This window comes from Ptiloglossa arizonensis, chromosome 6 (assembly GCF_051014685.1).
Source record: "Ptiloglossa arizonensis isolate GNS036 chromosome 6, iyPtiAriz1_principal, whole genome shotgun sequence".
In the NCBI taxonomy this organism is placed as follows: Eukaryota; Metazoa; Arthropoda; class Insecta; order Hymenoptera; family Colletidae; genus Ptiloglossa; species Ptiloglossa arizonensis.
In genome coordinates this window covers 11,450,618-11,478,431 of record NC_135053.1, presented here as the reverse complement: position 1 = coordinate 11,478,431, position 27,814 = coordinate 11,450,618, and the positions used below count along the sequence as shown (strand labels likewise).

At 46.9% G+C, this 27,814-nt stretch overlaps 2 protein-coding genes and 1 long non-coding RNA gene across 3 annotated transcripts in view; 1 reads left to right on the top strand and 2 right to left on the bottom strand.

The window, feature by feature from the left end:
• The window catches only part of LOC143148032 (UPF0489 protein C5orf22 homolog), a 476,738-nt gene that overhangs the window by 253,528 nt on the left and 195,396 nt on the right, over positions 1-27,814 (bottom strand). The gene's annotated exons all lie outside the window — the stretch shown is intronic.
• Positions 79-23,048, top strand: LOC143147802 (uncharacterized). The gene is made up of 2 exons (XM_076313400.1): positions 79-1,582; positions 19,827-23,048. The coding sequence occupies exon 1, from the start codon at positions 682-684 to the stop codon at positions 1,525-1,527; it is 846 nt and encodes a 281-aa protein (XP_076169515.1). The 5' UTR covers positions 79-681; the 3' UTR covers positions 1,528-1,582; positions 19,827-23,048.
• Positions 6,100-7,088, bottom strand: LOC143148120 (uncharacterized). Its single transcript, XR_012992405.1, has 2 exons — positions 6,702-7,088; positions 6,100-6,330 (listed from the first exon to the last, which is right to left on the bottom strand). It is a non-coding gene; the product is annotated as an uncharacterized LOC143148120 (long non-coding RNA).

Below are 27,814 nucleotides of genomic sequence, written 5' to 3'. Positions count from 1 at the left end.
CTCGTTTCTTTTCGATCGTTTATCTCGCTCGCTCGCTCCTCGCGGAGCGGCGGAGAAAGAGAGGCCGATGGCGGGGCGAGAGTCGGCTTACTACGCGGTGAAACGCTACCACGGCGTTCAGTCGTCAGCGATCGGACCGCCGGGCAGTGTGAACCTTCCTGGGCAGTCTCTTCATCCAGTCGTCCTCGGCCGTCCTTCCACTCGGACAACGGCGCAATAATCGGCATCTGGGAGAGAGAGAGAGAGAGAGAGAGAGAAAGAAAGAGAGAGAGAGAGAAAGAGAGAAAGAGAGAAAGAAAGAAAGAGAGAGAGAGAGAGAGAAAGAAAGAGAGATACCCGGGGGAGAATCGTCGTCCGTTAACCGGGTACTCGGATTTCCGTTCAATCGTCACCGATGATCCTGGACCATCCGCGGTCCGAGAGAGGAACCGGCCAACGGATCCGCTCGGTGGGCATCGAGCAAGAGAATTTTTACCGAGAAATCGATCGCGGTGGACGACCCGAGTGCGCGCAGAGATCGGAGGAACATCGGAAAAAAAAACTTCGTGTCGTCTTCGTGTTCGTCTTCGTGTTCGTTCACCCGACTCGAGACTATTTGCCGCGGTCGACGACGATGCGAAGCTTCGGGCGGGACTTGGACGTCGAGACTTCGAGCCGTACGACCCGGTTCGGGGCTAACAGATGTTCGGGGAGATCTCGCGGGGCGAACGGTGCTCGCGGTTGGAATCTCTTCGGGGCGGTCGTCGCGAGAGCACTTTAAATCGCACGGGACTGCGTGGAGGAAATTGGATACCCGAGAGGTGGTTCTTCGGCCTCGAAGACGATCTCGACGATCGTCGAGGATCGTCCGAGAGGGCGGAACTCCGCCGATCGGAGTTCGCCCGTGACTCCGGTCGGTCGTCGATTACGAATCTCACCAGTGAATCGTCACGTAGCAGTGGAGAACCCGTTATACGAATTACGCGGCGATCGTTCGAACGAATCGTTTGTGCGACGCATCGTGACGCTACCACGTGGTGCTTCGAATCGCGTGAACCGATCTCGCTCGATCATCGCGCGTCAGAGGAGGTCCCCTTTTCGCGAGAATCGCGAGATTCGACGAATGGTGATGATCCGAGTCCTGTACGCGCGGTACGAGTACGCGTTCGTCGCCAGCCATTTCGACGATCCTCGTTTCGTCGTACGATAGCTTCGGGTACACGGTGCTGGTTCGATCGTTGCGTAACGCACGGGACGAGCGAAGATCTAACGACGAGATCATCGGTTCCCGATCGAGAAGACGAGAATTCCGACGACCGAGTCACCGTCAGTGCCCGCGATAGTGTAAAACGAAAATTATACATGCGCAACAGATATCCAGAATACAAAAAAAAACAAAAAAAAAAAACAAAAACGAAAACGAAAATGTGTGCTATAACAGTGGGGAAACAAAACGAAATTGATAAAAGCTTCGCAAGAATGTATTTTCGGTACGAATCGTCGACGAGAGACGACCACGAACCGAAGATCACGTTTGGGACATGTTAGCAGCCGACGGCGCTTTCGCTACGAGATCACGACCAATCACCGACGAGCGAGCGAGGTAAGGGACACTTTAATAAAGTCGACGAGAAAAACAACCAACCCCGATACACTCTTTTCCAACGACGAAGCTGCCGAAACGGTGTTCGAACTTTTATCCCCCGTGTACACTCTCCAGAGAGTCTACCTCGTACGTTCCTTCGACCATCCCGAAACTTCGCGATAATGGCTATTCGGTACGGGTGATCGGGATGTATAATATCTTCTCCTGTGTGAATTCTATCATTTTTTTTCGATTTTGTGTTCTTCCACGCTCTTTCTTTTTTTTCCGAACGCGACTTGAAATATTTCGGACGAACTGTTAGAGAGCTGCGACGACACTTGGGGTTTCTTCGTGATTTCGTACTTCGGAGTACGGGAATCGCGATTGTTCGTTCTTGTCGCTGGAGTTTAACACGATCTCGGTGTAAGAAGTTCCGTGCTAATGGATAGTTTTACGGACGAGAGTGTCCGAGCGTTTAGACTTCTATGGAAGAAATTATTCTAGAAAACCGTGACGAGGAACATAGACGCGAATTTGGATCCTCCGTTTCTACTTATGGAGTTTCACGCGGAACCAGTCGTACAGTTTCGGTTCAGCGGATAGTTTCGCAAACGGAAGTGTTCCATCGCTTTGATTTTCGAAAAAGACTACTGTTTCGGGAAACGTACGATACGGTCACTCGTGCCAGGGAACATAGGCGCGAACTTCGATCCCTTGTTCTTGCTGCTGGACTTTGATGCACTTCCATCCGGGGTAACGCACCCGTAGCTTCGTTTTGGTGGATAGTTTTGTAGATGAAAGTGTCCTATTGATCAGTTTTCCAAAGAAAATCTAGAAAATGTTCCGTTCGTGTCAGAGAACATAGAAACGAATCGTGATTCTCCATTTTTGTTGCTGAAATCTAAAACAATTCCGGGATAAGACTAGTAGCTGCGTCTCGACGTTTAGTTTTTCAGAAAAAAGTGTCTGATCGTTTCAATTTTCAAAGAAGATTATTATTTCGAAAATCGTATAATACAGTCATGGACGTGAATCGTGATTCTCCATTTTTGCTGCTGGAGTCTAAAACAATTCCGGGATAAGACTCGTAGCTGCTTCTCGACGTTTAGTTTTTCAGAAAAAAGTGTCCGATCGTTTCAATTTTCAACGAAGACTATTATTTCGAAAATCGTATAATACAAACGTGAATCTTGATTCTCCGTTTTTGCTGCTCTAGTCTAACACAATTTCGGAATAAGACTCGTAGCTCCGTCTCGACGTTTAGTTTCTTAGATGAAAATGTCAGAGTGCTTAAATTTCCAAAACAGACTATTATTTCGAAAAATGTATAATACAGTTATTCGTGTCAGAGAACATAGACGCGAATCTCGATCTCTGTTCTTACTATTGGAGTTTAACGCACCTACACTCCAGGACAAGTCATGCGTAGCTCTGTCTCAACTGATAGTTTTCTAAACAAAAGTGTCCAATCGCTTAAAATTTCAAAAAGGAACTTATTCCAGGAAACGTACAATCTCGTGACGAAGGACATAGCCGCGAATCTTGATCTCCCGTTTCTACTGTTTGCGTTTAACACATTTTCATCCGGGAATAAGACAGCGTCTCAATTGCTACATTTCTGAACAAAAGTCTCCAGTTGCTTAAAAATTCAAACAAAGAACCAGAAAACATTCTACTCGCTGCAGAGGACATAGACGTGAATCTCGATCGTTCATTATCATTCTTGGACTTCGACGTTATTCCACTTGGGGATAAGACACTCGTAGCTGTATTTCAATTTCTACATATCTGAACAAAAGTGTCCAGTTGCTCAAAAATTCAACAAAGAACCAGAGAACGTTCTACTCGCTACAGAGAACATAGCTGTGAATCTCGATCGTTCATTATCATTCTTGGACTTCGACGTTATTCCACTTGGGGATAAGACACTCGTAGCTGTATTTCAATTTCTACATATCTGAACAAAAGTGTCCAGTTGCTTAAATTTCTACCAAAGAACCAGCAAACATTCTACTCGCTACAGAGGACATAGCCGTGAATCTCGATCGTCCATTTTTATCGTTGGAGTTCAACGCTCTCTCACCTAGGAGCAAGACATCCCGTCCCGATCAACGGTCATCGAAACGTGTAAACGAATTTCGTATCGTTTGAACTTCCAAAGAAGAATCTAGCCCAGCGAACGGTGGCGTTACGTGTTGCGCCATGGGACATAGTCGCGATTCGTGAACGTTCACGGTCCTGGAATATACGACACCCGTTTACCCGAAGCGTGACGCGTCACTCGACCGCTCCTCTAAGTATCCTCGTTCCTCGAAACGTCTCGGCAAGTTTCGCGCGAACTTCGAGCACGACGTTTCCCGTCCGAGTGTAAATTTGTTCGCGTAAACGCGGATCGGTTCCGGAGTTTCGCGAGAGAGGATCTTCGCCGTCACTTGTAGGGGTAGGGGTCTCGGGACGGGGGGGTTTCGGTTAGGTGTGGGGGGTGGGGGGGCGGACACTGCAAACAGTTTCCCGTGTAATCGTCGCCGGCGGAATAGATCCACCTGTTATGCAAACAGGCTGACCGCAAATCTCCGTACCCAAAGCGTTGCCCGAGAAGAGAGAGAGCGAGCGCGAGCGAGTAGTCCTCCACCTGTAGAGCGGTCGAGGTGTCTCGCGTGTCGGGCACGAAAAATTTCCTCGTATCGAACAAAAAGGGAAGTGAGCCAGCACGTGCTCTCTGACGGGCGTTCAGGTAACGGCGCCCTCGGGGTCTCGCATTGTATCGCCGAAATGGCGACACCCAGACCCGTAGACGCTGCCGCGTTCTTCCTCTTAATCCCGCATCGGGCGGGAATCGAGAAGTCAAGTGTTTCCCATTCAACGTCCGGGCACAACGAGGGAAACTCGTGTCAGGGAGGGGGGTATCGCGCGTGCTAAGCTACCTGTCCAGAGACACTCTGAAAACTAGCCAGATTCGACCATCGGTGAACCCTCCGCGCGCAGAGAACAGTCCTCTTCCGCGGAACGGAACGCTGGAGACGAATTTCACGACGAGTTTTCGCGTTCATCGACAGTGGTAGTCCAGATGGTTGCCTCGGATGCGTTTTAGGGAATTGTTTCGCGAACGGGAGTGTCGTAGCGAAAGTTTCATTTTTTCTAATCGAAGATGACAGGTACGGAGAATCTGGAACTCTACGGAAATTTGAAGAAAGTTTATCGAGATCGGTTTTTCTATCGGAGTTGGAAACAATTTTACTTAGGGATGAAACTTCCTAGATTTTTTGCAAAAGATAGTTTCGCAGACGACAGCGTCCGATCGATGGGACATTCTATATCTTAGACACGTAGTCCGTGTCGGTATTAGTATGTACGCTAGGTGCTCTGTCTCTAGTTTTCGCCATAACCACAGTGACTAGGAATAATTCCACCAAATCTCTCGTCTCTTCGAATCGTCCGGCACGGAGAACTCTGGACTCCAGTCTCCATAAATCCACCGAGAGTGTATCCCTTGGTGAATAGCTCCCTTTCAACCGATAGTTATTTAAACGAATGTGTTCAATCGCTAAACGATAATTCTGTATCTCGAGCGTTCGATCCATACCAGCATTTCTACGTACGCCGAGTGCTCTAACCCCTAGTTATCGCAACAACCAGGGTGACTCGGAATAATTCTACCGAACCTCTCATCTTTTCCAATCGTCCGATACGACTCTGAACTCTACCCTCTAGAAATTGAAAGGAAGTACACTCGTGAAATCGTTCTTGCTGCTCGAGACGATTCCATCCAAGGATGAGAAGCTCTAGCTTCGTCTCGATGTACCGAACGCTCTATTCCTAGTTTCCATCGCAAAATCAGGATAACCGTTAATTTCACCAAACTCTTTCTACGCGTCAAAGGCACTGGACTCTAGTTTCTGGCAAGTAGCTCCAGTCTCGGAGTAATTCTCGACACTGGAGTTCTCGATCGCACTCGTTGGCAAGACAATAACGCGAAATCGGGATCCACGTACGGTTCCCCGAAAGATGTTGCGGCAACAGGACCAATCCGAAGGGAAAAACGAGTTCTAGCGGGCCGCGTGGATCGCGTCGATGGGTGCTATCAAGAGGAGTATTAATCACGCGCGATAAAGCCGTTAGAGACAGATATCGGGTGTAATATTTTACACGCTCGTCGTGGTTCTCCCCGTCAGTGTCGCGCAACGTCCGTGCGCGTAGTTCGTTTCTTTTTTTTTTTTGTTTTTCTTCTTTTTTTTTTATCACCGGGACGCTGAGACGCCATCTTTTGTAATTAATCGCCGGACCGTTTCGAAATCGCGCGGACGACGATTGCGTCTCGAATCGAATCCTACTCGCGAATCGTGCTCGATTCAGGGGAATATGGACGCCGGTAGGAACAGATACGATGAAACGCGTCGGCGAGGGGTTGAAACGAGTCGGGTTACGCGCGTCGTTCGTTGCCCGACGGACGCTTGCGACGCTCTCGAGAGCAGCGTCGCTTCGTTCGCGCTCGTTGGATCTCGGGATTTCGAATGGAAACGCCGACGCTCGAGCGACGCGACGGCGAACGGATTTCTTACGATTGCAAACATTTTATCGCCAGTTCGAATCTTCGATCCGGCGGACGGTTGCAACTCGACTGCAACTCGATTGCAACTCGATTGCAACAAGACTGCAACTCGATTGCAACTCGACTGCAACTGGACAGCTCTGGTTCTCGGACTCTCGCATCGTGTTTATCGTTACGTTGGTCTTTGTCGCGCAGATTGAAAAAAATGAGTGTGTATCTGTAACAGTATAGCGAAGGTTCTAGAGCCTGACGTCGAATATACAGTGTTCCAAAGTCGAAGGAGGTGAATGTGTGAAAAAATAAGTCGAAAATACAGAACGACACTTTTTCGTACGGAGTTTTCGAATAGATCGACGTTAAGTATTCGCGAAGTGCACTTGCATACGTTCGAATGATGTCACTGTGCTATTTTAATCGCTGTTTTAATATTTTATATTAATTGCTACGGGATTGACATCGAAGTAGAATTATTTTCGTATTGGATGAGAAGTCCAACGAAGACCAGTCTGTAACACAGTGCAGTGCAAGTAGACGTATTCCAGGAATCTTTGACATCGATTTATTCGAAAATGAAATTCTGTCACTTACGTTTTCCATTTATATTTCATAAAAGAGTCACGTCCTTTCGGCTCGTACCACAATTTCGATAACATCCTGCACAGCGGGGATTTTGTTTATCCGTGAAAACTCGTATTTGTCGTTGCGTTGGTCTTTTTCCGAGTAGATGAAAAAAAAGTGTGCACCACGAGCGAAGACGTACCTAACGTTTCGTTTCTCGATGGAAAACGATGTTTATCGTTACGTTTGCGTGTTTGTTGTGCAGATTGTAAGAAAGTGTGCGCACGTCCGGGGTAATTGCACATTGTTCTCGAGTCTGACGTCGAATGGATCGTTTAAAAGCGAACGAAGACGAGCGAAGTGGTAAAAGTCCGGATAAACTTTCTACGGATCGTTGTTTCGAATCGGGAAGCGGAGACGGCGTACGTTCGGGAAATGGAGATCGCGGTAGGATACGAAAGTCTAAAATTTAATTACGCGACGATAGGAAGCCGAGAGAGAGAGAGGATCGCGAACGAGCGAGATAAGCGTCGTCGTAGGAGCGATACGAGAGATTTATTTCGCGGTTATCGGGACGAGTTATCTACATTTCTCGCGGAAAACTGTGATCTACGAAATTTTCCGCGTCGAGTTCCACACTCTTGGGTAATAACGACGATGTGGAAAGCCGAGCGTTGTTTTCGAACGTAGCCACGACGATGTTTCTCGAAAGAGGGGGAAGATGGAGGAAGTAGGAAAACTTGAACACCCACGGACGAAACGAAGATCTGGTGACGCGATCGTAACCAGCGCGCATTCAAATATTTTAAAAATGTTGCAATTTAATTTACGCAACGGTACTGTGTAGAAATAGAAGATCGCGAACCGGTGCGACGGATATTTCGCTTCCGGTGTCGCTGAACGATTGCTTTTATAGTCGTCCAACGACCAATGAACCGAAGATGCAACCACACGGTAGAATCTGTCGTGGATTGAAAGATTTACAGACTTGTAACTTAATTACCCGACGATACCGCGTAGAAATAGATGATCGTAAATCGATGAAACGGACATTTTGCGTGTAGCGTCGCTAAATGATTATTTTCTGCATCATCGAGCAATCCCGACATCGATTAACCAAAGATACGGTGACACGGTAGAATGTAGCATAGATCGAAAAAGATATCCAGAAGAAGCCAGCGATACAATTACGCAACGATACCGTGTAGAAATAGACGATTTCTAATAGGCGAACCAACCAGGCGGACATTTTGCGTCCAGTGTCATTGAACGATTGCTTTCGCAGTCAACTAACGATTCTAGCTACTCGGTAGAATCGCGAAACATGTTAAGATATTTGTAGTTTAATTGGACAACGACGCGACGTATCGTAGAAGCGGATCATCGGTGAACATTTTGCATTCGGTGTCGCTGAACGATTACTTTCTTAATCATCGTGCAATCTCGAATCCAATGAACCGAAGATCCGGTAGTTGGAATACCATCTGGGCGAAGATATTGAGAAATTGGTGATTGAATTTCGCAACGACGCGACGTATCGCAAAAACAGAGGATCGCGAGACGTGTTACGCCCGGTGACGTTAAACGTTCGTATTTCGCGATTATCGGTTCGATCCAAGGATCGTCGTTCTTTGAAATTTTCCGCCTCGAGAACCCATGACGACGCGACGACCACCACCGTTACCGCCACCGCCTTCGGTTGGCTCTCGGTAGTCCCCGATTTAAAAGTCCCCGGATCCGAGCACTCAATCGAACGTCACCGGTGGTATCGGATAACGTTGCGGACGAAATCGGCGCGATCGATTCGTTACGCGGTCCTGAGTAATACGTTCGCGGAACCGGGACAATGTGTCTTGACGAAAATAAAGGCCGTGAGCCTCGAAGACAATCGGGCGGGCGACTCGCTGCTCGGGTGTACTCGGCGAACGCGCACGACGATTCCTGTACAAGCTGCGGTTCGGTAGATACCCCCGAGGTTCCCGAGGCTCCTCGGGGCCTCATAGGGGCCATTATCCGATCGTGGAATTCGAGATCTGGCCCTTTCAGCCGCGCGTCAAATTATCCCCGAGCACAATGCGCCCGTTGATTGATATCTTCAGTCGTTGCTGCTGTAACGTAGCCCGGCCGCGTTCGTTCGCCTCCTTTTGCCCTCGTCTCCTCTCCGTCTCGCTCCGCGCTCGGTTTCGCTCCGTCCTACTCCGGGCAGGGGCCTCCGTCCGCGTTGCTCGTTTTTCCTCTTCCTTTAGGGCCGTCCCGTGCAGCGGCCTCGTACAAAGCGAGCGCCGAATATTTCTAGCCGTGGACCCGCTCCGGCCTTTCTACTTGATTTATTCTAAACCCCGTGGCTTTCTTTGGCCTCGGCCACGGGGACTCGGCCCCTCTCTCCCTCTTACTCTATCTCTATCTCTTTCTCTCTCTCTTTCTCTCTCTCCATCGCTCCGACAACGTGGTAAAAAAAAATCGTCTTACGAAACTTTTCGATTACGCCCGGTGCCCTCGCTCCTACGGTTCCTTCCCGGTTTTCGAACGCGGCCCGCCCCGATTCCGCCCGTTCGACGACCGACGAAGGTCGAGCTTGGATTTTTTAGCGGTAGTTCCAACGACGGGATATTAATATTCCGCCACTGGACAGCCTTGAGATACTTGTTGTCGCGAACCGTCCAATCGCCTCGTTGAACCTCCGCGAGCTTTCCGCGGCCGATAATTTCGGCGCGTTCGATCGATCGAAATTCGTCGGGACTTGGAGCCTTTCGTTCGATGCACCGTTCGGGCAAGAGGCGCTCCGGTCACGAGGTTACGTTGCACCGAAATGCAACGGTCGACGTTCTGGTTTGAGAATTGCATACCGAGGATCGATGGTGGTAATTATCCAATTCTCGCCGATGAAACGAAACTTTAGGTAGCTATAGCTTTGACGAGTGAAGATACGATCTAGAGTGACACACTTTGAGACGAAACAAGTGCAACGATTTTTTATTATCAGCACTTTTGAGTATAATGTGACATCGCGACGAAATAGCGGTCAGTGTGCTGACTCGCGATCGGTGATCGTAATTGTCGAGTTCTCGCGGATGGAACGTAACCTTCGGTACCTGTAGTTTTGCCTAAAATAATATTTAGCGATCGAAAATATGATTCTGTATGTTCGACGCGCTTTGACTCGAAACGAGTGCATTCATTACGAGCACATTTTCACATAATGTATCATTTGGGAGATCATTGCATCGAAATAACGATCGACGCGTTCAATTAAGATCAACCGACGATAATTGTGCAGTTCTCGCGAACGAAGTGATCGATTTCGTAGAAAACTTTCTGAACTTTTACCGAAAATAATAATTACCGGTAAAAAATACTATCTAACGTATTTAATACACTTTAACGTATTTAATACACGTTTTTAAAAAATTCCTGTGTCATTGATCGCTTCCGCAGTACAGTTACGTTTTAATATGTACCATTCAGACGATCATCGAAGTTTCGTTATTTCGAAACAATCGACGCGAAGATCGATTCGCGACCATTATCAAGTTCCCGCGGATCGTATAAAACTTTCAACGACTACTTCACCGAAAATAATATTAATCGAGCACATTTATTCCGTGTTCGATAAAAAAAATTCTATATTTAACAATCGCCTCTTTGGAGTCACGTTCGCGAGATACCTCTCTTCTAATCGAAACTTGTCGCTCGCACGAACATGTCGCTAACACGAATTTGTTGACTTCGTCTTGCCAATCTCCGCCAAAACCATCAAACGAATCGGTACTCGGTGTAATCTCCAGCCTTCGAATTCCTACGCGATAAGAACCACTCGACGGCACATTTTGGTCACCGAGCACCGAGAAACTTACAACGTGTACAAAACCCGTGATTTCGATCCTAAAAACGTGGTAAGTTCTAACCCGGAGAAAAGTCACACCGAATGATCGATCGCGAAAGCGTCGAACGAATCTCCTTTAACGCGAATACAAACAACGATAAACGTATTTCCACCGAACTTTCTATCTATCTTTGCAAGTAGAATGGGAGAAGACGAATCAATTTACGAATATAATTCGTAGTTTTCTATTTCGATAATTGTCACCAAATATTGCGAGCAAAGCGACGTTAGTAACTTTCTACTGGAATAGATTCTAGTAGACTAGAATAGATTCTAGTTCGACTAGAAATAAATTCGAAACTAGTCAAGCTCTTTGATAGTTTTAGCGTCGAGTCCAAAAATCCAAGTTTTCCGTCGGATGCGTCCGCGACGGTTCGAATCGTAACTCCGGTCAAAGTCCAAAGACGCTTCAAGTGCTTCACCGTGTGCACCGAAACTAAATAGCCTACGCGTCAAACGGCGAGCGTGTTCGTGGAAAACATGAGAGGTTTCGTTCTTGGACCTCGAGCAGACGCTACGACGATTTCGCGCGAAACTGACGCCGAGGTTCGTTCTCCGGGCATTCGTAACGGTAGGAACGTTGGTGTCCCTATCACCTGCCTCGAAAATGTCCCGAAACCGACACTCTAATCGTCGATAATTACCCATGGCCGAATCGGGTAATTACACCGGGCCCTGGGCTATCCGTTTGTATCTTCGCTTAGCCCGTTTTAGCTTCAAGTAGTATAATTAGCCGGAGACGAAACGTTTCGTTGCAGGTTCCTAAGGAGAATCGTTCCGCTGAATACTGTCCTCTTTGCACTGGTTAGACCCTTTCCACCCCTCGCGTCCCTTACAATGGACGGGATTCTTTTTTCTACTTTTTCCACGGCTCTCGAAACCATCAATTTCTTCCCGATTCGAACGCAAGTCACGCCGAAACGAAAGAATAATTCGTGCTTTTCGTTCACAATTACTTCCCATAGGCGTAAACACGGCCACCGAGACACCGATGACGCGGCACCGGGAAATTATCAACAACTCGCGTACTGATGGAGTAAATGTTTTGCAAAAATTCACGCGACATCTTCGCGAGTGTACCGATAAACTCAAAAAGTTTCGGTAGAGTGGGTCGCGTACGCTCCTGTAAAAAAAATTCCAAAGATTCCCCATCTTTTTCTTACCCGGGACACGAAGAGTATCCCCCTCGAGGGATCCGTTCCTTCTGTTAATAACACGAGTATTAGTAGACTAAATATTTCGAAAAAATTCAGGCAACATCTTCGCGAGTATACCGATAAACTCCAAAAGTTTCGATCAAGTAGGTCACTTAGGTTTCTCCAAAAAAAATTCCCGAAAGATTCTCCGTCTATTTTCCGTCCCAGGGGACAAGATGAAAATCCACCGCGAGGAATCGATTCGTTACACGATTCGAGGACACCTGGGGGCGCGCAAACTGGTGAGAAGTCTCTCGAAGATTCGGAGACCTGTATCGAAATACAAATACGTCGTCGTAAAAAATCGATCGGGAGCCATCGGTGCACGAAAACGTTGTTTCAGTGTAAAGTTGGGCATCGGAACGCGATGTTCCTCCGATAGTTCGCGAATCGGGGGATTCGTTTCGCTCGATCGAAGTCGCGAGACGATTTCCAGCCGTATATTTCGATACTTTCCGCTTTTCTTTTTCCATTTTCGGCGCGCTCGGAGCTTTTTTTTTTTCTCTCTCTCCGTCGAGTCGCGCATCAACGGCTCCCGTCGTATTTCAAACGGTCGAAGGGACGCCCGAACGACCGGAAGCGAGTTTTCCGCGCCGTCGCCGCCGCCAGCGTCGTCGCTGGAGGCACAGCGGGGCTAGGCTGGCTTCGAGTGGATTTTTCTCGCTTTTCCACTGGCTGCCGGCGTAACGAGGTTACGCCTTAAGTATTTGCTCGTCGATTTCGCGACGATGGGGACTCACTCCTTCCTCTCGTTCCTCGCCACCTCCTCCTCGGTGCTTCGAGGGCTTCGAAAAATTCACCACCCGGAAAAAAAAGTTCTACGTGACTTTTCCTCCGAGATCGGGGCACCATCCCCCCACATCACCCCCGCGTCATCGTCCTCGTCCTCGTCCTCGTCGTCGTCTTGGTCGTTCTTTTCATCTCGACGGATTTCGAGGCTAACTTTTCGCGCTCTCCCTCCTTCCTCCGCTCCAGCCCTCTCTTCTCGCTCTCGTGCGAGAGGAGAAATATTTCAACTGGTCAGGGAGAACGTGAGAGAGAAAGAGAGAGAGATAATCGTTCGATGGAACGTTTCGTTCCGTGCCACGAGCGAAAGACCGAACGCTGTCGTGCATGACCGGTTGACGGGTATTGGACGAGAGTAACGGCGCTGCACTTTATTGGATAATTTAGCGGCGATCTAGAGAACGATTTGGGGAGCTAATGGGATCGTTATTGCGTGGGTAGACCGACGGAAAAGTGATTTTTGCGTCGCGAAGTGGATAAAGAGCGGTTCGGTGCGGGCGAGCGAATACACGCGTTGTTCGTACGGGCCCGATCGAACGACGTCGAACCGAACGTTTAACGCCACTTTTCTTCCGCTCGTTTCCGCGAGAAGAGTGTATTTCTACGTGGATTTCGGTGTTTACGGACGATTAGGTACTTCACCTTCGTTACTCCGTACGTACGAACTCGTGCCGCCGGTTTCGTGTATTACGCGCTCGCGCGGTCGATAATTTCGCGTACGCCTTGTAAATTATCGCGGGATTCGTACTCGCGATATTACAGCCGACGTAAGGTTCGCGCGAAGAGCGAAATGCGAGTACACGTTCGAACCGGAACGAACGAACCGCGAGATACCGCCGTGTAAATTGTGCTTTAGGGTTATCTATCGAACGATATTTCGAAACCGATTGTTCGAGATAGAAGTTGTTTTATATACCACGGTTTGGCCGTTATCTCGGCTACAACGGTCTCGATACCGTGTACCGAACGATTTCAGAAAAAAATTGGGACTATTTATAGGCGTAACGGTGCTCGTAGAAACAGTCGAAATGTACCCGCTTGAAATAGATCCGCGAATCAACCTTGACGGAGATAAGATGAGATAAGAACGATGCGAAAATTGGGTTATTTCTCCTCGCGGGGCAAATTCGAGACCCGAGAGTATTTCCTATTTGCGATTATAAATTTCCGTTCTCGTCGTGTTCGAAGTGACGGGCTGAAATTATTTCGTGCGACTTGGTAAAATAAAAACGAGGCTCGAAGATCGTTGGACGATCTTTCGCGAACATCGACGAGAGGACTGTACTTCGACGTAGAAATTTGTGTAGATTGAAATTTTAATTACAAGATACTTTGCGTTCGATTTTATACTCGAATACCATCGTTATTCTCACAACGTGTCTATTTTCTAAAATACATTTTAGAGAAACTCGAAACGATATTTTCAATACTGTTGCACAATTGACGGAAGAAAGGTGCGAAACGAATGACAACTTTCTTTGGTTCAATTGCGTCGATGATCCGAATCGTTTCGCATCGTAACGACACGTGACATAGGTCCCTTTCGTAATTACCTGCACAAGTATCGTATATTAGAGTATACTATACCACAGAGTTCGGTAACCGAAACAATGCTAACAAACTTCATCTATTTCGAGTGTTCTCCAAACACGGTACGCTCCTTGTATCATTTCCACCGCAACGATTCGGATGTTCACGTTTACACGCAACAGCTCGGTTTTCGTCGCACGTTAGCCATCGTCGAGGATTAATTTCACTGTCATTTGCACCCTGTCGATGTCTGCGCGATCTGTTTTCGAAATAGAAAACGATCGCGTTACTCGAGAGCCGATACTTGTCGAATACGACCATCGATGGATCCGATCGTTTACAGGTGTGTCGCGCAGCATCGTTCATTCTTCCTTTTCACCCCTTTCGAGCCGAGTTCAGGTCGATAGCGTATACCTACGCTCGAATCTCACGAGGGATACCGTTTCAGGTCATGCGTGGCGTATAAATATTGTATATAAATAAGGACGGCCCGAACGCGCTTATTTATGAGAATTTTATGAAAATTACGAAGGGTTGAAAGATCAGAGAAGGTATCCATCGAAACCGTTACCTATCGTTCGCGACGTTGCACAATTTTCGATCAGAATCACTTCTCGCTGCTTAGTACACCACTGGTGATGGTATAACGCGATGTTATACTGTAAAATTGAAGACAATAACGCAACGTAAATTTCTAAAGTTCGTATCGTGAAAAAATTGGAAAACCTATATCGCCTCTTTCTCGCAACTACGACTCCATCTTAAGTTTCTCGAATATGTCCACGCTCGAACGAAGAAGAACAATTATGAACCTTTTAGTTATTTTCAAGATCCTCGATCGTGCAATCGACCACGATAGTAATCGACCTATCCTTGAGCCTAGAACCTTACGAGATACCGAACTTTTTGCATTGGTTACAATAGAACTTTGATGGGTTTTCAAAGTTGGTCTCTTCGGTGACACAGTGGTAATATTTTTTTCTCCGGATTGTATGTATTGTTCTTGCAATAACGATAATACGTTTGAAAGAACGTGTTGGTGACAATTCTAAACGGCGCGCTCTCGCGAACCGGTTCCCCTCTGTCGTTGGAAAATATTTTCGAAGATAACCCCTGGAAGCGAGTATTATCGCGCGATATTGAATCGAAAGTGTTCCAAAGGTACGGAAAACAAAGTTCGGGTCGCTTCGAGAATTCGTTTATCGGAAGCGTAAACGTTGCCTGTACCGTGAGAAACGAAAGGATCATCGCCTTATGCTAATGAGCGAAGGAAAAACACCCTTAGGGAGTTTTCTCACGGGATCTCGCTGTCTAAGGAATATTAATAGGCTCCCCGACCCATCGTTCTTCGACACGAGGACGAGCAAATTTCTCCATCGAAGGGTTAAGGGCTACGCTGGACCATCTGTGTACCTTTAGACTCCTGTTCTCGTCACCGACGAACCTTCGTGTTCTCGGATTCCATTAGTATGCCCTCGCCATTATAATATAATACGCGGTGGATCCGTCCTGGTAATATTTATTCTAAGGGGAACAGGTAAAGGGTTGATGCGGCTGGAATTTATGAAAACTGCCGTCGGTTTGCCGCGCGAATACTCGACAGACTCGAATTCGTTGCTGGATTGTTCAATGTTTGCGCTCCGGAAGTCGAACTCGAAGGAAACGCGTATTTGCGTACTCGTGAGATTTTAATCAAGAAGGTAGTACGGAATTTTTCATTAAATCGTTTCGAGATACTTAAATCACATTCGAGATGTTTGAAAAAATAGTTTCTTGTCATCGTTGAACTCGAGGAATTACACGAAATATCGATACAGGGTACTTGCAATTGCTTGTCATCCCAACGTGCACTTTTGTGCATTTTATACGTACTTTCGAGACCATTCGAAAGTGGTTAATTTTGAACAGTTCCTCGAATCACGATTCACGTGTATTCGAATATTTTAACGATATTAACGATTTATAAGATAAAATTGGAAATTTCAGAAAGTTTATTCTATTAGTTTCTTATTCGTTAATTATACGTTCCGTCGGAAGCTTCTAATTATACCATTGGAAATGTAAAAGTATACGGTTCGAATGTTATTTTTTGTCGAATGCTTTTTTTCTTTTTTAAGTAACGAGTATATACGACACGGTGAAATGTTAAAAATACATAAAGATATATCGCATCGGGAAAAAACATCGCAATCGTATCGCGCAATAGCCCAAGAATAAACTACGGTGCACAAGGTGTACCGTAATGGCGGGCAAAAATTAATTGAAAACGCGCAAGAAAATTATTTCTCGCGTTACAACCACTCGGTTCACGTTACTCGGTTCTTTTTTCAAATTCGCTCTAATGCGTTCCACCACACACACGTGTATCGCAGTAATGGAATCCACGTGCAAAAAGAAATTGTGAACTTCGACAAATTTCTACGTATTATGAACACGACAGGGATACCTAGAAATCTACGAGTCGAGACGCAAACAAAAACCGCCGACGTAAATATTTCAAAACGACTACCATTTCGAGGTTAACTTCGAACAATAGAATCTTACCTACCGCCTCTCACTCACTTTCACAATTCCTGCTCGTCTCTACGTAGACCTTACGCGTTCAACGAATTACACGAACCGTTCGACATTTCAAATTTCGCGCGAAAAATTCTTGTTCCACCTTATCGATGATACTTTTAATGTCGCTCGTATCCTATCGCTATACCCGGGCAATTAACAACCGTACGAAGAGCTCGGTGTCACCCACTCTTCCCCACTCCGAGTACCCATTCGCAGAGTGCTCTCGAGGCGAGGTGGAGGGGGTAGACAAACGAAACGCGCGTTCCGATCGCTGCGCCGCGTCGATGCGCAGATTTAACGATAATGGATACGGAAAAGTTGAGCGGGATTAGGCGAAACCGGGACTTCGTTTGAAATTAACCGGGTCGTTGCGCGTCGCGGAGCGAAATTCCATCGAGGAATCCGCGGCCAGTGGCCTCTCTCTCTATCTGGCCGGCCCTGCCACCCCCTCTCCCCCTCGAACATCATCCTCCTCTCGTCTTGATGCGATTATAATGAACGCTCGGTTTACCGATAACCTAACTCCGAGGAAGACGAAGAAGCTGGGACCGGCCCAGGACGAAAAAACAAAAAGCACAGAGTCGAGCAATAATACGAGAGGGCGGGGCGAAGCTGGAATACGTAATGCGCTAAGAGCGAAGCCGAAGCGCGTCTTGAACGGAGCATGAAATTGGATTTTCGGCCCGGGATCGATTTGCAACAACCAAGAGAACGAGAGAGAAAGAGAGAGAGAGAGAGAGAGAGAGAGAGAGAGAGAGAGAGCAGGGAAAAAAATAAAGAAAAAAATGAAAACGGAGTGAAAAAAGATGAAAGAGAGAAGTGGGTGGGGAGAAAGAAAGGAAAGAAAGTTCCTCTCGTTGGTTGGTCGTCGCGATACGAGAGATAGAATTATGCCTGCCGGACTCTCTTCCGTGAACGGTCTTCTTACACTGTTGCTAATTTGAATTCATTTCGACCGCAGTATCGTACGCGCATCTCACGGCCGCGAACGAGAAAATTGCTGTACTCTCTTCGGAACGACCGAGGGGCCCGAGCGTTTGACGCGCGCGGACCGAAACTCCTTTCGCTCGCGTCGTTCGTGAAAGCGGGCCCCGAAAGTGTCGTGCGCGCGCGCACTCGCACTCGCGCGCTCGCTCGAGAATACCGTTAAATCGTTCTTGACGCGTAATCGGGAGTTGAAAATCGAAAACGTAATCTACGTGCACCGTACCTGGTGCGTTTACGATTCTTAAGCTCGTGTGTGCTGTATTCCTGTCGCGTAACCAACGCGCTTTAACCGTACGAATTAAACGAACAATTACGTAACGGGAGGAAATGTAACCGGTGGGTCGAATATTTCATCGATCGACGATTATACATCGGGGGAATGGACTTGTTGCAAATGGTGAAAATTGTTACGATTTTATGTAATTTTACACAATTTTACGTAATTCGTATGCGTTCGCTCGTGTGCACGGTGATTGCACACCTGGAGTTAAGAAAATAATTGTATCGTGATACTGGTTTGTATTTAGATTCAATGATTTTTTTCTTAATATTATCTGCAGTGTAATCGTACGCGTTCGATTATCTATTTGGAAAGACAAATCTTTTTACGAGTGGAATGCCTCGATCGAGTGTATCCCATGCTCACGGTTAACACCGGAACTACCAAAATGGTCGATTCGATCATTTTCGAACTTCTTAGTAAAATCGATCGATTATTAACGATGTTTCTCCTCGAAATACTCGGCAACGATTATCGAAACAGAGAATTAATTATATTCGTAAATGAATTTCCCCCTCCTTAATTTCAAACACGTGCACATAGTTTGTTAGCAATAAGAGCCCAGCCAACATCGACGGTTCTATCGTTGAGAAACTTCGAGCAACAGCATCGAATCGTTCTAAAGAAGCACTCGTTGCGAGAGAGAACGCGAGCCAGAATAATACGTAGCGCTCGGTGATACTCGCACCTGGACAAATATTTAATCGAGCATTCGTACGAGAGGGAATCGAACGAAATAAAAAAAGAGAAGGAAAAAATGTGTATCGCGTTCCAAGCGTTTCCCGAGTAATTATCCGTTCCCGGGTTCGATTCGCGGGGAATTATTCTCGAGACCGGGTCGAATCGTTCGATCATCGTAACGATGCGATTAATACGACAAACTCTCGAACGGTTGATTTTCTTCGGTTAGTTAGGTCAGTCGATTCACGAGCGTTGCGCTAGGGTGATGCATCGTGACGCTAATTCGTTGCGAAATACGTATCTGGTGTCCCGGACGAATATTACACGTCTCGCGCGGCCAATTTAATTCAATATCGATACGTTCGGTAACGAGAGTCGAGCGGTCCGTGGCGGTGTAATTTCTCCGGGTATCGTTCGCCACTCCGAAGCGTATTTACGTAGCTACGCGCGATGTATACGCGGCGAGAAAGGCCTGGTTCGAAGTTTGAAATTCGTCCCGCGCGACACGGCTCGGCGCGGCAGTTTCGCTCGGAGATCGCGTTTGTCTCCGTGATTCGTAAAAGTTGAGTCACGAAATCCGTATGATTGATACCCCGGGGGGGCTCGGAATAATGATAATAATTATTATTAAGCGGGAGCGCACGGCGAAACCGCACGCTCATTTCCTGCGCCACGGAACGAGGGTCCGAATTATTGCTTGTCCGACACGGGGCGACGAGCAATGGGAAAAAAAAGAAATTCATGGGAAGCCCGGTAAAAAATACCGAAAATCCGTGATACGATTTCACCGGTCGGTTGGCCAACTTGTCACGTGTTTGCGGGCCGTTCGTTGTTTTTTTTTCCCCTTTTTTTTCTTTCTTCTTTTTTCTTTTTTTGCTTTTTACTCCCTCTCCGGTCTCTCCATTCCCCCGCCTCTCGCCCCCTCTACGCATTCTAGTTATTTTTTTGTCGGGTCGGTATCGAGTGCGCTCGTAATCCGAGAAATTCGCCGCCGACTCGTTTCGAATGCCGTTTCGCGGTGAAAACAGGGGCAAGGGGAGGGGTGGATGGGGAGAACGCGTAATGAATTCTTCCCCGTGCCTCGTTTATTTTTATTTCTCTTTTTTTTATGTGTGTGTATGTTTTTTTTTTGTTTTTTTCCCCCCAGTTTTTTCATTCGTTCTCGAACGCGCGCAAATATTTAAACGGCCCCGATCGAACGCGAACGACCATCGTGCACTGATCGAGTGTTCTCTTTTTCTTTGTTTCAGGTGCGAAGCTCGATAGGAAGTGTTGCACGGTTACTTAGTGGCGGAGATTCGGTAAGAATTCCCGCTATAAGGACGAGACGCGGCGAGAAGTGTCGCGTACCAGCGAATCCGATCGTAGGTTACTATTTTCGAGATTTAACGGACGCAGTGAAACGATCGCGTTTCGAGAATCTCGTAAACATCGATTGTCGTAGTATCACCGATCGATCTTCCAGTTCGTTTTCAACCTCCCGATTTAAAGCTCGGCGAAACAACCGAAAAAGTCACACCTGTTACCGATCGTAGGATCCCAATGATCAAACTTCTCTGCTCGTCTGTAGGAATATGTATATCTTTCAACCGAATCGTTCTTCGCTTACCCCGGAACTCCCTACCTCTTGCATCACGATCCCCCGCGATCCCCTCGAATTCGATCGTCCGCTGTATTAGCGAGAAAATCGAAGAAAAAAAAGTAGAAAGACAGTGTTGGAAAAAGAGACGATAGAGAACGAGAGAGATTCTTTTTTCGCGGCGAGGGGATGACGAAGGGAAGGTTAAGGTGGGGAGGTTACGTCATCGGAGGGATCCGAGGCGCCGAGGAATCCAGCAAGACGATACGGCCCTGCCCTCGGTGGGCAGATAGGGTATAATCATGGCGAGTTTCGTATCTCGAAAGGGGCACACGGGAAGATGGTCCAACATCTGCCGCTGCAGGGAATCTCTGCCCACATGCTGGCCGTTCGTACACGCACGTACGCACGCACACGGGCAAAAAGTGACATAGCTACACGCTGAGACGTCATGTAAATTCATTCGAAACACATGGCAGGGCCGATGCGGCGGGTTTCTCTTCTCTCGTGCGCGCAAAAGGGTTCTCGATGGTGGAATCCGAGGAACTACGGGCACGCGGGACGGGCCGGGGGGGCCCACGGTAAAAAAGGCAGATGATAACTTTGACTTACAAGTTGGACTTCGACTTCTCTCTCTCTCTCTCTCTCTCTCTCTCTGGTGGCGTACGAGCCACGTTCGCGAACGTACTTCGAGACCACCGGCTGGAACACTCGCCCCGGTTACTTGGACGTTTCTTTCGTCGATCGTTTTCGACGATCCGTGTCGACGAGACACATTTCACCCCCGGTTGCTCCGCGATTTTTTTTTTTTTTTAACGAACAACTTTTTTCCCCAGAGTCGACCGAGCGCCGCGAGCGAACCGAAAAAAAAAGACAAAAAAACAGCCGCCGATAAGTTCGTGTCGACAGGGTCGCCTTTGACGATCGGTTACCGTGTGAACCGAGACGAGAAATTTTTTGAACGTTCAAAGTGGCAACGGTTCGCTTCCGCCCGCGTAACGCGCGCACGGAAACAAAATCCCTCGTCGGAGCGTGTCCGTAGGTGGTACGATTCAAAATCCGAAGCGCAAAATTCCAGACGGAAGATGGAACGGCACCGGTCGTAAAACTAGCGATAACTCGCTCGGCGTTCATTTCACGGTGAAATCGTCGCGAATGAAAACGATGGGAAATGAAATTTTGAAACTTTTTCGCGGTATATAAATTTTCGATAGGATCGACGGCGACCGAGATACCGACCGTTTCCGCGTTACGGCCTCGCGCGGGTAACGGAAAAGTTCCGTTCGTTTTTTTGTATCGCGAAAGAAAAAAAAAAAAAAAAAAAACGAAAGAAGAAATGCTATACATCCGGAAGCGTAAAAATAATTTCCGCGTTAAGACTACGCCGGGTAATTCAGCTATTGCGATATAAGAATAGCGGAGTTGATTACCGTTTGTACGATATCGCTCTCCTTGCTATAGTCGTAGATTGCGTCATTACTGGACTCCGTAAGATAATTGCTCCGTGTATAGTATCTTTGTTTTTTCTGTATACACTTCGTCGTCGACGACGTCGTCGGTGATCGCGCCGAGCGGAACACGGTGGCTCTCCTATCGCGCGTAAACTCGATTTTTCTTAAATACCTCCTCGTAGATTCGTCGAATCCCCCCGTAGAGGTTCGAGGAACTCGATTCTCCCCGGTTTGGGAAGTATCATCGTGCTCGTTCCACTTTGAAAATTCTTTCGGTCCGGCGATTAATCTCGATCGCTCTGTTCGCTGATTACCAGTAGACGTTCGAGTGAAAATTTTCTGCTAGACGAACGCAGGAATGCGTTGCGCGTTAATCACGGCCGGGTTCAGTTGGATTCAGCTCATTAACGAATTACAGTTAGAAAACTAGCGGCACTCTTTGCCGTTTTCTTCATTAGGGGCTATTCGCGGTAGATTACAGTTACTCTTGAATTCGACGGCAGAGAAATTGATTACGGTCGCGGAATTTATCCGAGTATTTCAACGATCTTCTCGTAGGATCCGTCGATTCCTCGCGAGCTTGTTAATTTATCCCTTCGTTGATAACGCGATCCCTCGTGATCGTTTCTTCTTTCCTTTAACGAAAGATCGAGCTCGAGGTACCATCGTTCGAAACGTTTGGAAATTTTCCAGTTCTTTGGCGCCATGTGACCACGAACGCGGTCTAACTGGTTCGAAACGTTTGGAAATTTTGCAATTCTTTGGCGCCATGTGACCACGATTTCCGAACGCAGCCTAACTCGTTCGAAACGTTTGTAAATTTTGCAATATTTCGCGCCATGTCACCACGATTATCGAACACACCCCAATTCGTACCGATCGCGAAACCGTACGCGGATCAGTGATCGCGACGATCGGGTGGTAAGATCCCTCGCGAAATCAGAGAACACGATTCGAGTGTCGAGATCGCGGTGATTTTCATTTTCAATGTATACCGTGCAACGAGAAATACCGGTTAAAGAGGAGGCGCCTACCGAATAACAGGGCGCGCTCCGGTAACGAGACGTTACTGCGTAACGAGGGTTTACGAAGAAATCGTTAACGGGGCAATTCTCGCGCTCCGCGGGTAATTACACACCGAGCCGTAGAATTCCAACGATCCCCTGATTCATTATGCTGACACGGCGACGCCGGGGCAATAATAGATCGCCTTTTGTTTTCGATTCGTCAAATCCGCTCGGTCTGGGGCTTCGATCCCTCGGCCCGATAGCCGCCGACTCGTTGAAATATTTAACGCCTATTACAACGTACGTTGTACGTGTGTACGCGAAACCGAGACAAACAGAACGAGAGAGATAGAAAGAAAGAAAGAAAGAGGGAGGGGGGGCGTTCGGCGTGCTTAAAAAAACGGCGAGGAGAAAAAAAAGAGAGAGAGAGAGAGAGAGAGAAAAAAAAGGAAAAAAAGACAGAAAAATAGGAGGCGCTCGCTCGCCGCGCGGAATTGCTGAACTGCCTTTAATTAAAGCCATCAAGCTAGTTGAACAATTATCATTAATTACGGACGTTGCTCGGCCGCTCACACGAACCGTCGCCATACCGTGGCCGCCTAGGAACGTTTGGCTTCTCTCGCGTGCACGGGCGTCGCGGTTTAAAAACGAAAGAAAAAAACCCGACGAAAAAAAGAAAAAAAAAAAAAAGAAACGAACTTTCCCCCCTTTGCTCCCCACGCCGAGACGAGAAACGAACGAGTGGAGGAAATAACGGGCGCGTTGTGTATTTTCATCGATGCTCCACTCCGCCTCCCCCGCTACGGGACAGATCCAATTTGAAATCCTAAGCGAAACGATTTTCACCGCTAATTGAAGAAGCTCTAATTAAAAAAGCGTAGCACCTGGTTTCATGCTCGAATCGCTTCTCGATTGCCTGTGAATCGGTCGGATCGTTAACCGGTTACGCACGGACGAGGAAAGCCTTTTTTAAGCGATCGCGGAATTATCGTTCCTCGAGCGCGAAAGAAATTTCTCCGCGGCTCGATGAATCCGCGTCGATGAGACGAGTTTTCCGCGAGCGAGATCCCTCGACGGAGTTCCTCGATCGCTCCATCGGGAACTTCGAAACCCTCGAAACGGTAACAATGGTCGCGAGCGAAGATTAAGGAACTCTCGGGCGGTAGTTTCGAAGGTTAACGATTTCGAAAGCTCAGAGATCGAGACAAATCTTTCCGATCGCGAAGTTGCCTCTCTTTCTACGCCTCGAGAAATTTTTATCAACGATTTTTCGGGCGATCGGTTCACCCAGAGCTTGGAAACGCTCGAAATGGTAAAAATGGTCGTCAACGGGGAAACTCTAGGGCAGCAGGTTCAGGAGGTGACAAATTTGAATGCTTAGAGGAGGAAAACAATTATCTCTCTCTCTCTCTCTTTTAAGGGCGAAAGAAATTATTCCTCGAAGAATCTTTATTGACGATTCGAGCCTTCGAGCAAACTTTTTCCAATATTCTTTCGGTAAAAATGGTCATGAGCAGGGAAACTCTAGGGCAGCAGGTTCAAGAGGTGACAATTTCGAATGCTTAGAGTTGGAGAACAATTGCTTTCGATCGAGTGCAGAATTATCTCTCTCTCTCTTTGAAGCGCGAAAGAAATTATTCCTCTAAGAATCTTTATCGATGATTCGAGTTTTCGAGCGATATTTTTCCAACATTCTTTCGGTAAAAATGATCATAGGCAGTGTCAAGGAACTTTCGAGTCCGCCTTCGAGGGATGACTTAACCGACAAGGAAAGATTTTGTCAAACTATTGCAAAATTATCTTTCTTCCTCTCTCTCTTTCTCTCGAATACAAAAGAAATTTATCGGTGCCTCGAGGAATCACTATCGGACGATCCGAGTTTTCGAACAACCTTTTTCAAACGTTCCCTCCGATCTTTTCACCGAAAACTTCGAAACATTCGAAACGGTAAAAATGGTCGTGAACGCGGGTCAAGGAACTCTCGAGCGGCAGGTTCATCTTCGGGGACGACAATTTCGAAAGCCCAGCGGACGCGTCGCTCAAAGAGAGCCGTGCTACAATAAAGAGGACAATTTACGTTCAGCATCGCGGTCGTAAAACCGGGGCCAATGACTCGATGAGCCGGGCCCCGGCGTCTCAATGCCGTGATTTACGCTCGCCGAATAATTCCCCCCGTCGAACGACGAAACGGGTGGACGGTACGATCGTGGAAAACGCGTTAATCCGGCATTTCCGAGTGCTTATTTCGAGCGTGTCCCGTTGCAATCGAAACGAAACTAGGTATACATACGTATGCGTACATACAGAACGTCTTCGGTATTGTCTCTCGTCTTGTCGTCGCGTTCGTCGCTTTAACTTCCGTGCCACCGTTCGCGTTGAAAATTAGTCTTCTGGTCCGGGATTAAACAAATGGGAATAAATCATTCGGATGGGGGCCATTAATCCCTGCACAGGGGTAGGAGTGAATTACTCCTCCGAAAGCGATAGGTTATTTCGAACTTGAACCTCGTGCGAACAATATCGACTTAAATTTATAATGTACAAGGTAATCCGTTCGGAAGTAACTCAACTGGTAGCAATCACACCCCGAGGAACCGTTGATTAATCTCGAAGAAGATCGTAACGATATTTGAGGAGAGAAAAATAGGAATGTGTATCAATTTTGCTCGATGATATTTTTCACTTACAAATATTCGTATAGCAATCACGGTAAGGAGTTATCAAGAACTCGGTACGCGTCTTCATCTCGTTCAATTCGATAAGATCCCAGGCAAGCGGTGATTAATTACGCGTTATCGGGCAACTGGTCCCGATTACGATGTCTCAACGGGACAATAGCGAGCGAGGACGATAATGGGCCCGATAGCGGGCCCCTTATTAGAAAAAATTTAAGGTCCGCTCCGCGTCTTTAGGGACGCGGCCGCGCGCGCAGGAACGGGCCATATTTCTCCGTGAAATTTAACGAACCTCCGCGCGATGGGACACCATTAAAAAATTCCTGAACGTCATGTGGCACGGCGCACGCAACGACGATAAACGCCGCTGGGCGGAATAAGCGCGAACAGCGCGAGGGAAACGAGGAGGAATGGTAATATTACGGGACGTTTCACGCAGGCCTCGTGCAAAAGTGTCATCGGTGAAAAAACTGATTTATCGGCCACGCGAATAATTGCGTCCGCTTCTGGAGGCGATTTACGAGCCGCGATCTTTTCGACGGGACGACACTCTCGCGAACGCCTCGCGCGGAAAGAGCTCCCGCGTTGAACTCTCTCGATGAAAAGAATTATTTTACGCTTTCTTTCGTCCCGTCCCTTTCATCCTTTTCGATATTGGCAGGGTTCAGCTACAAGGGATCTCGGATTTCGAATCGGTCGAGTTTGGTTTCGAATGGTTCCATTTAAGGTACAGGTTAGCTTTCTGAGCGCGATGTGTTCCCGTGTTAAACTTTCTGGATAGAAAGAATTATTACTGACTTTTTTCTTACAAGTCAGGATTATTTACGTTGTAACGCGGATAAGGTACGAGGAGTGTCAGAATTTTCATTTGATGAGGCGGATAGTTCAATCGAGACTCGTACAGGTTAGGTTTTTAGGTTTAAGAATACACTCTCGCGTTAAACTCTCTGAGAAGAAAGAATTATTGTACGAAAGTGTCTTTTTTTCTACAAAAGGAATTATATTTCCGATATTGAAACGTGAATAAGCTACGTAGAGTCTCAGAATTTTAATTAGGTGGACTTGGTCCGAATAGTTCAATCGAAACTCGTATAGGTTAGCTTCGTGGGTTCAAGAACGTGTTCTCGAGTTGAACTCTCTGGGTAAAAAGAATTATTTTACGGTGGCCGTTCTCTTAAAAGAAGAGATTGTTTCCGATACTTTTCCGAGAAAACAAAAAGTTTCGATATTCATCCATCGAGTAATTCGAACGACAAGGCGATCGTCTAGGTTAGGTTTGCCATTTGAGTCGAATGTACTCTTACGTCCGACTCTCCGAATGTAATGAAAATAATTATTTTATGTTTCCTTCCTTCTCGCAAGAGAGAATCGTTTCCGATGTTATCACAATGCTTACGTACTTGTCCAATTAAATACGCCCGATACGAGTAGTTCGGCACAACAATCGTCTAGGTTAGTTTTGTAGTTTAAGCAAGTGCTCCCGTTTTGATCGTTCCTGGATAAGAGCAATATATTTACACCTTCCCTCTTATCGCGCGAAGGAATCGTTTCTGATACGGGAATCGAGTATAACGAGCGCAAGAATTAGTACCGAGTAAATCTAATTGCCCGATGGACCTATCCTGTGTAACAAACTTTCAAAGATTCCACGTTTCGCTTCTCTCTGTCGCACTATTCGTAAATTACGACGATACATTACGAGACCCGGATAAAAGGTCGCGTCTCGGTTTCTTCTTAGGGTGGAGAAAGCGTACGCGCGTACGTCGCGACGTAACCGGACGGACGTTTTAATTATTTAAGCTGACAACGAGCGCGTTCGGTCGAAAAAGTTTGGCCGTGGGAAACTCGAAAGTGCATTTCGTGCACGTAACGAACTTAAATAAGCGGATCGTGTGCACCGGTTGCCCGGCGACTATTATCAGATCAATAATTGCCAAAGAGGGCCGAACTTGCCGAACTTCGAACCGTGTTTCAGGTTAATTCGTGTCTATCAGTCGCGTCTACCTCCCCTCTACCCCTTGTAGTTTCTTGGGAAAGTAAAAAGGAGAAGTTCGTTGCGCGTCGACGACGAAAGAGGTAAAATACCGTTGCCGGGCAACTCGAGACGATTGTTCGAAATGGCGGGAAATTTGAAATCATCGACACTGGAGCTCGTTGGAAATTTCGCAATTAAAAATTCGAAATTCGAGTCAAATTCGTCGACTGTGTATTTGTACGTTAAATACTTTTGGTAAAACTATACCAATACGAAAGATTACCGTTTAGAAGTTTCTGGAAAGTAGCGTTTTTAGATTCGCTTTCGATAGAGAAAGTTGAGGGTGAATTTTACGTACCATAGAAATCTATTATTCTATTATAATATTCTATTATAAAAAAAAATTACATAAAAACGCGTTACACAATGTCAAGTAGAACTTTAGAACGCAAGTACCCCAATTATCGTCCTACTGTGTTCCAAATCTAAAATTTAAATTGTTCTACATGTATTTCTCCAATTCGAATAATTTTCTTCTAAAACCTTATCGG

Coding starts and splice junctions, on each gene's coding strand:
- LOC143147802 (XM_076313400.1), top strand. CDS start 682: ATGTTCGGGGAGATCTCGCGGGGCGAACGGTGCTCGCGGTTGGAATCT.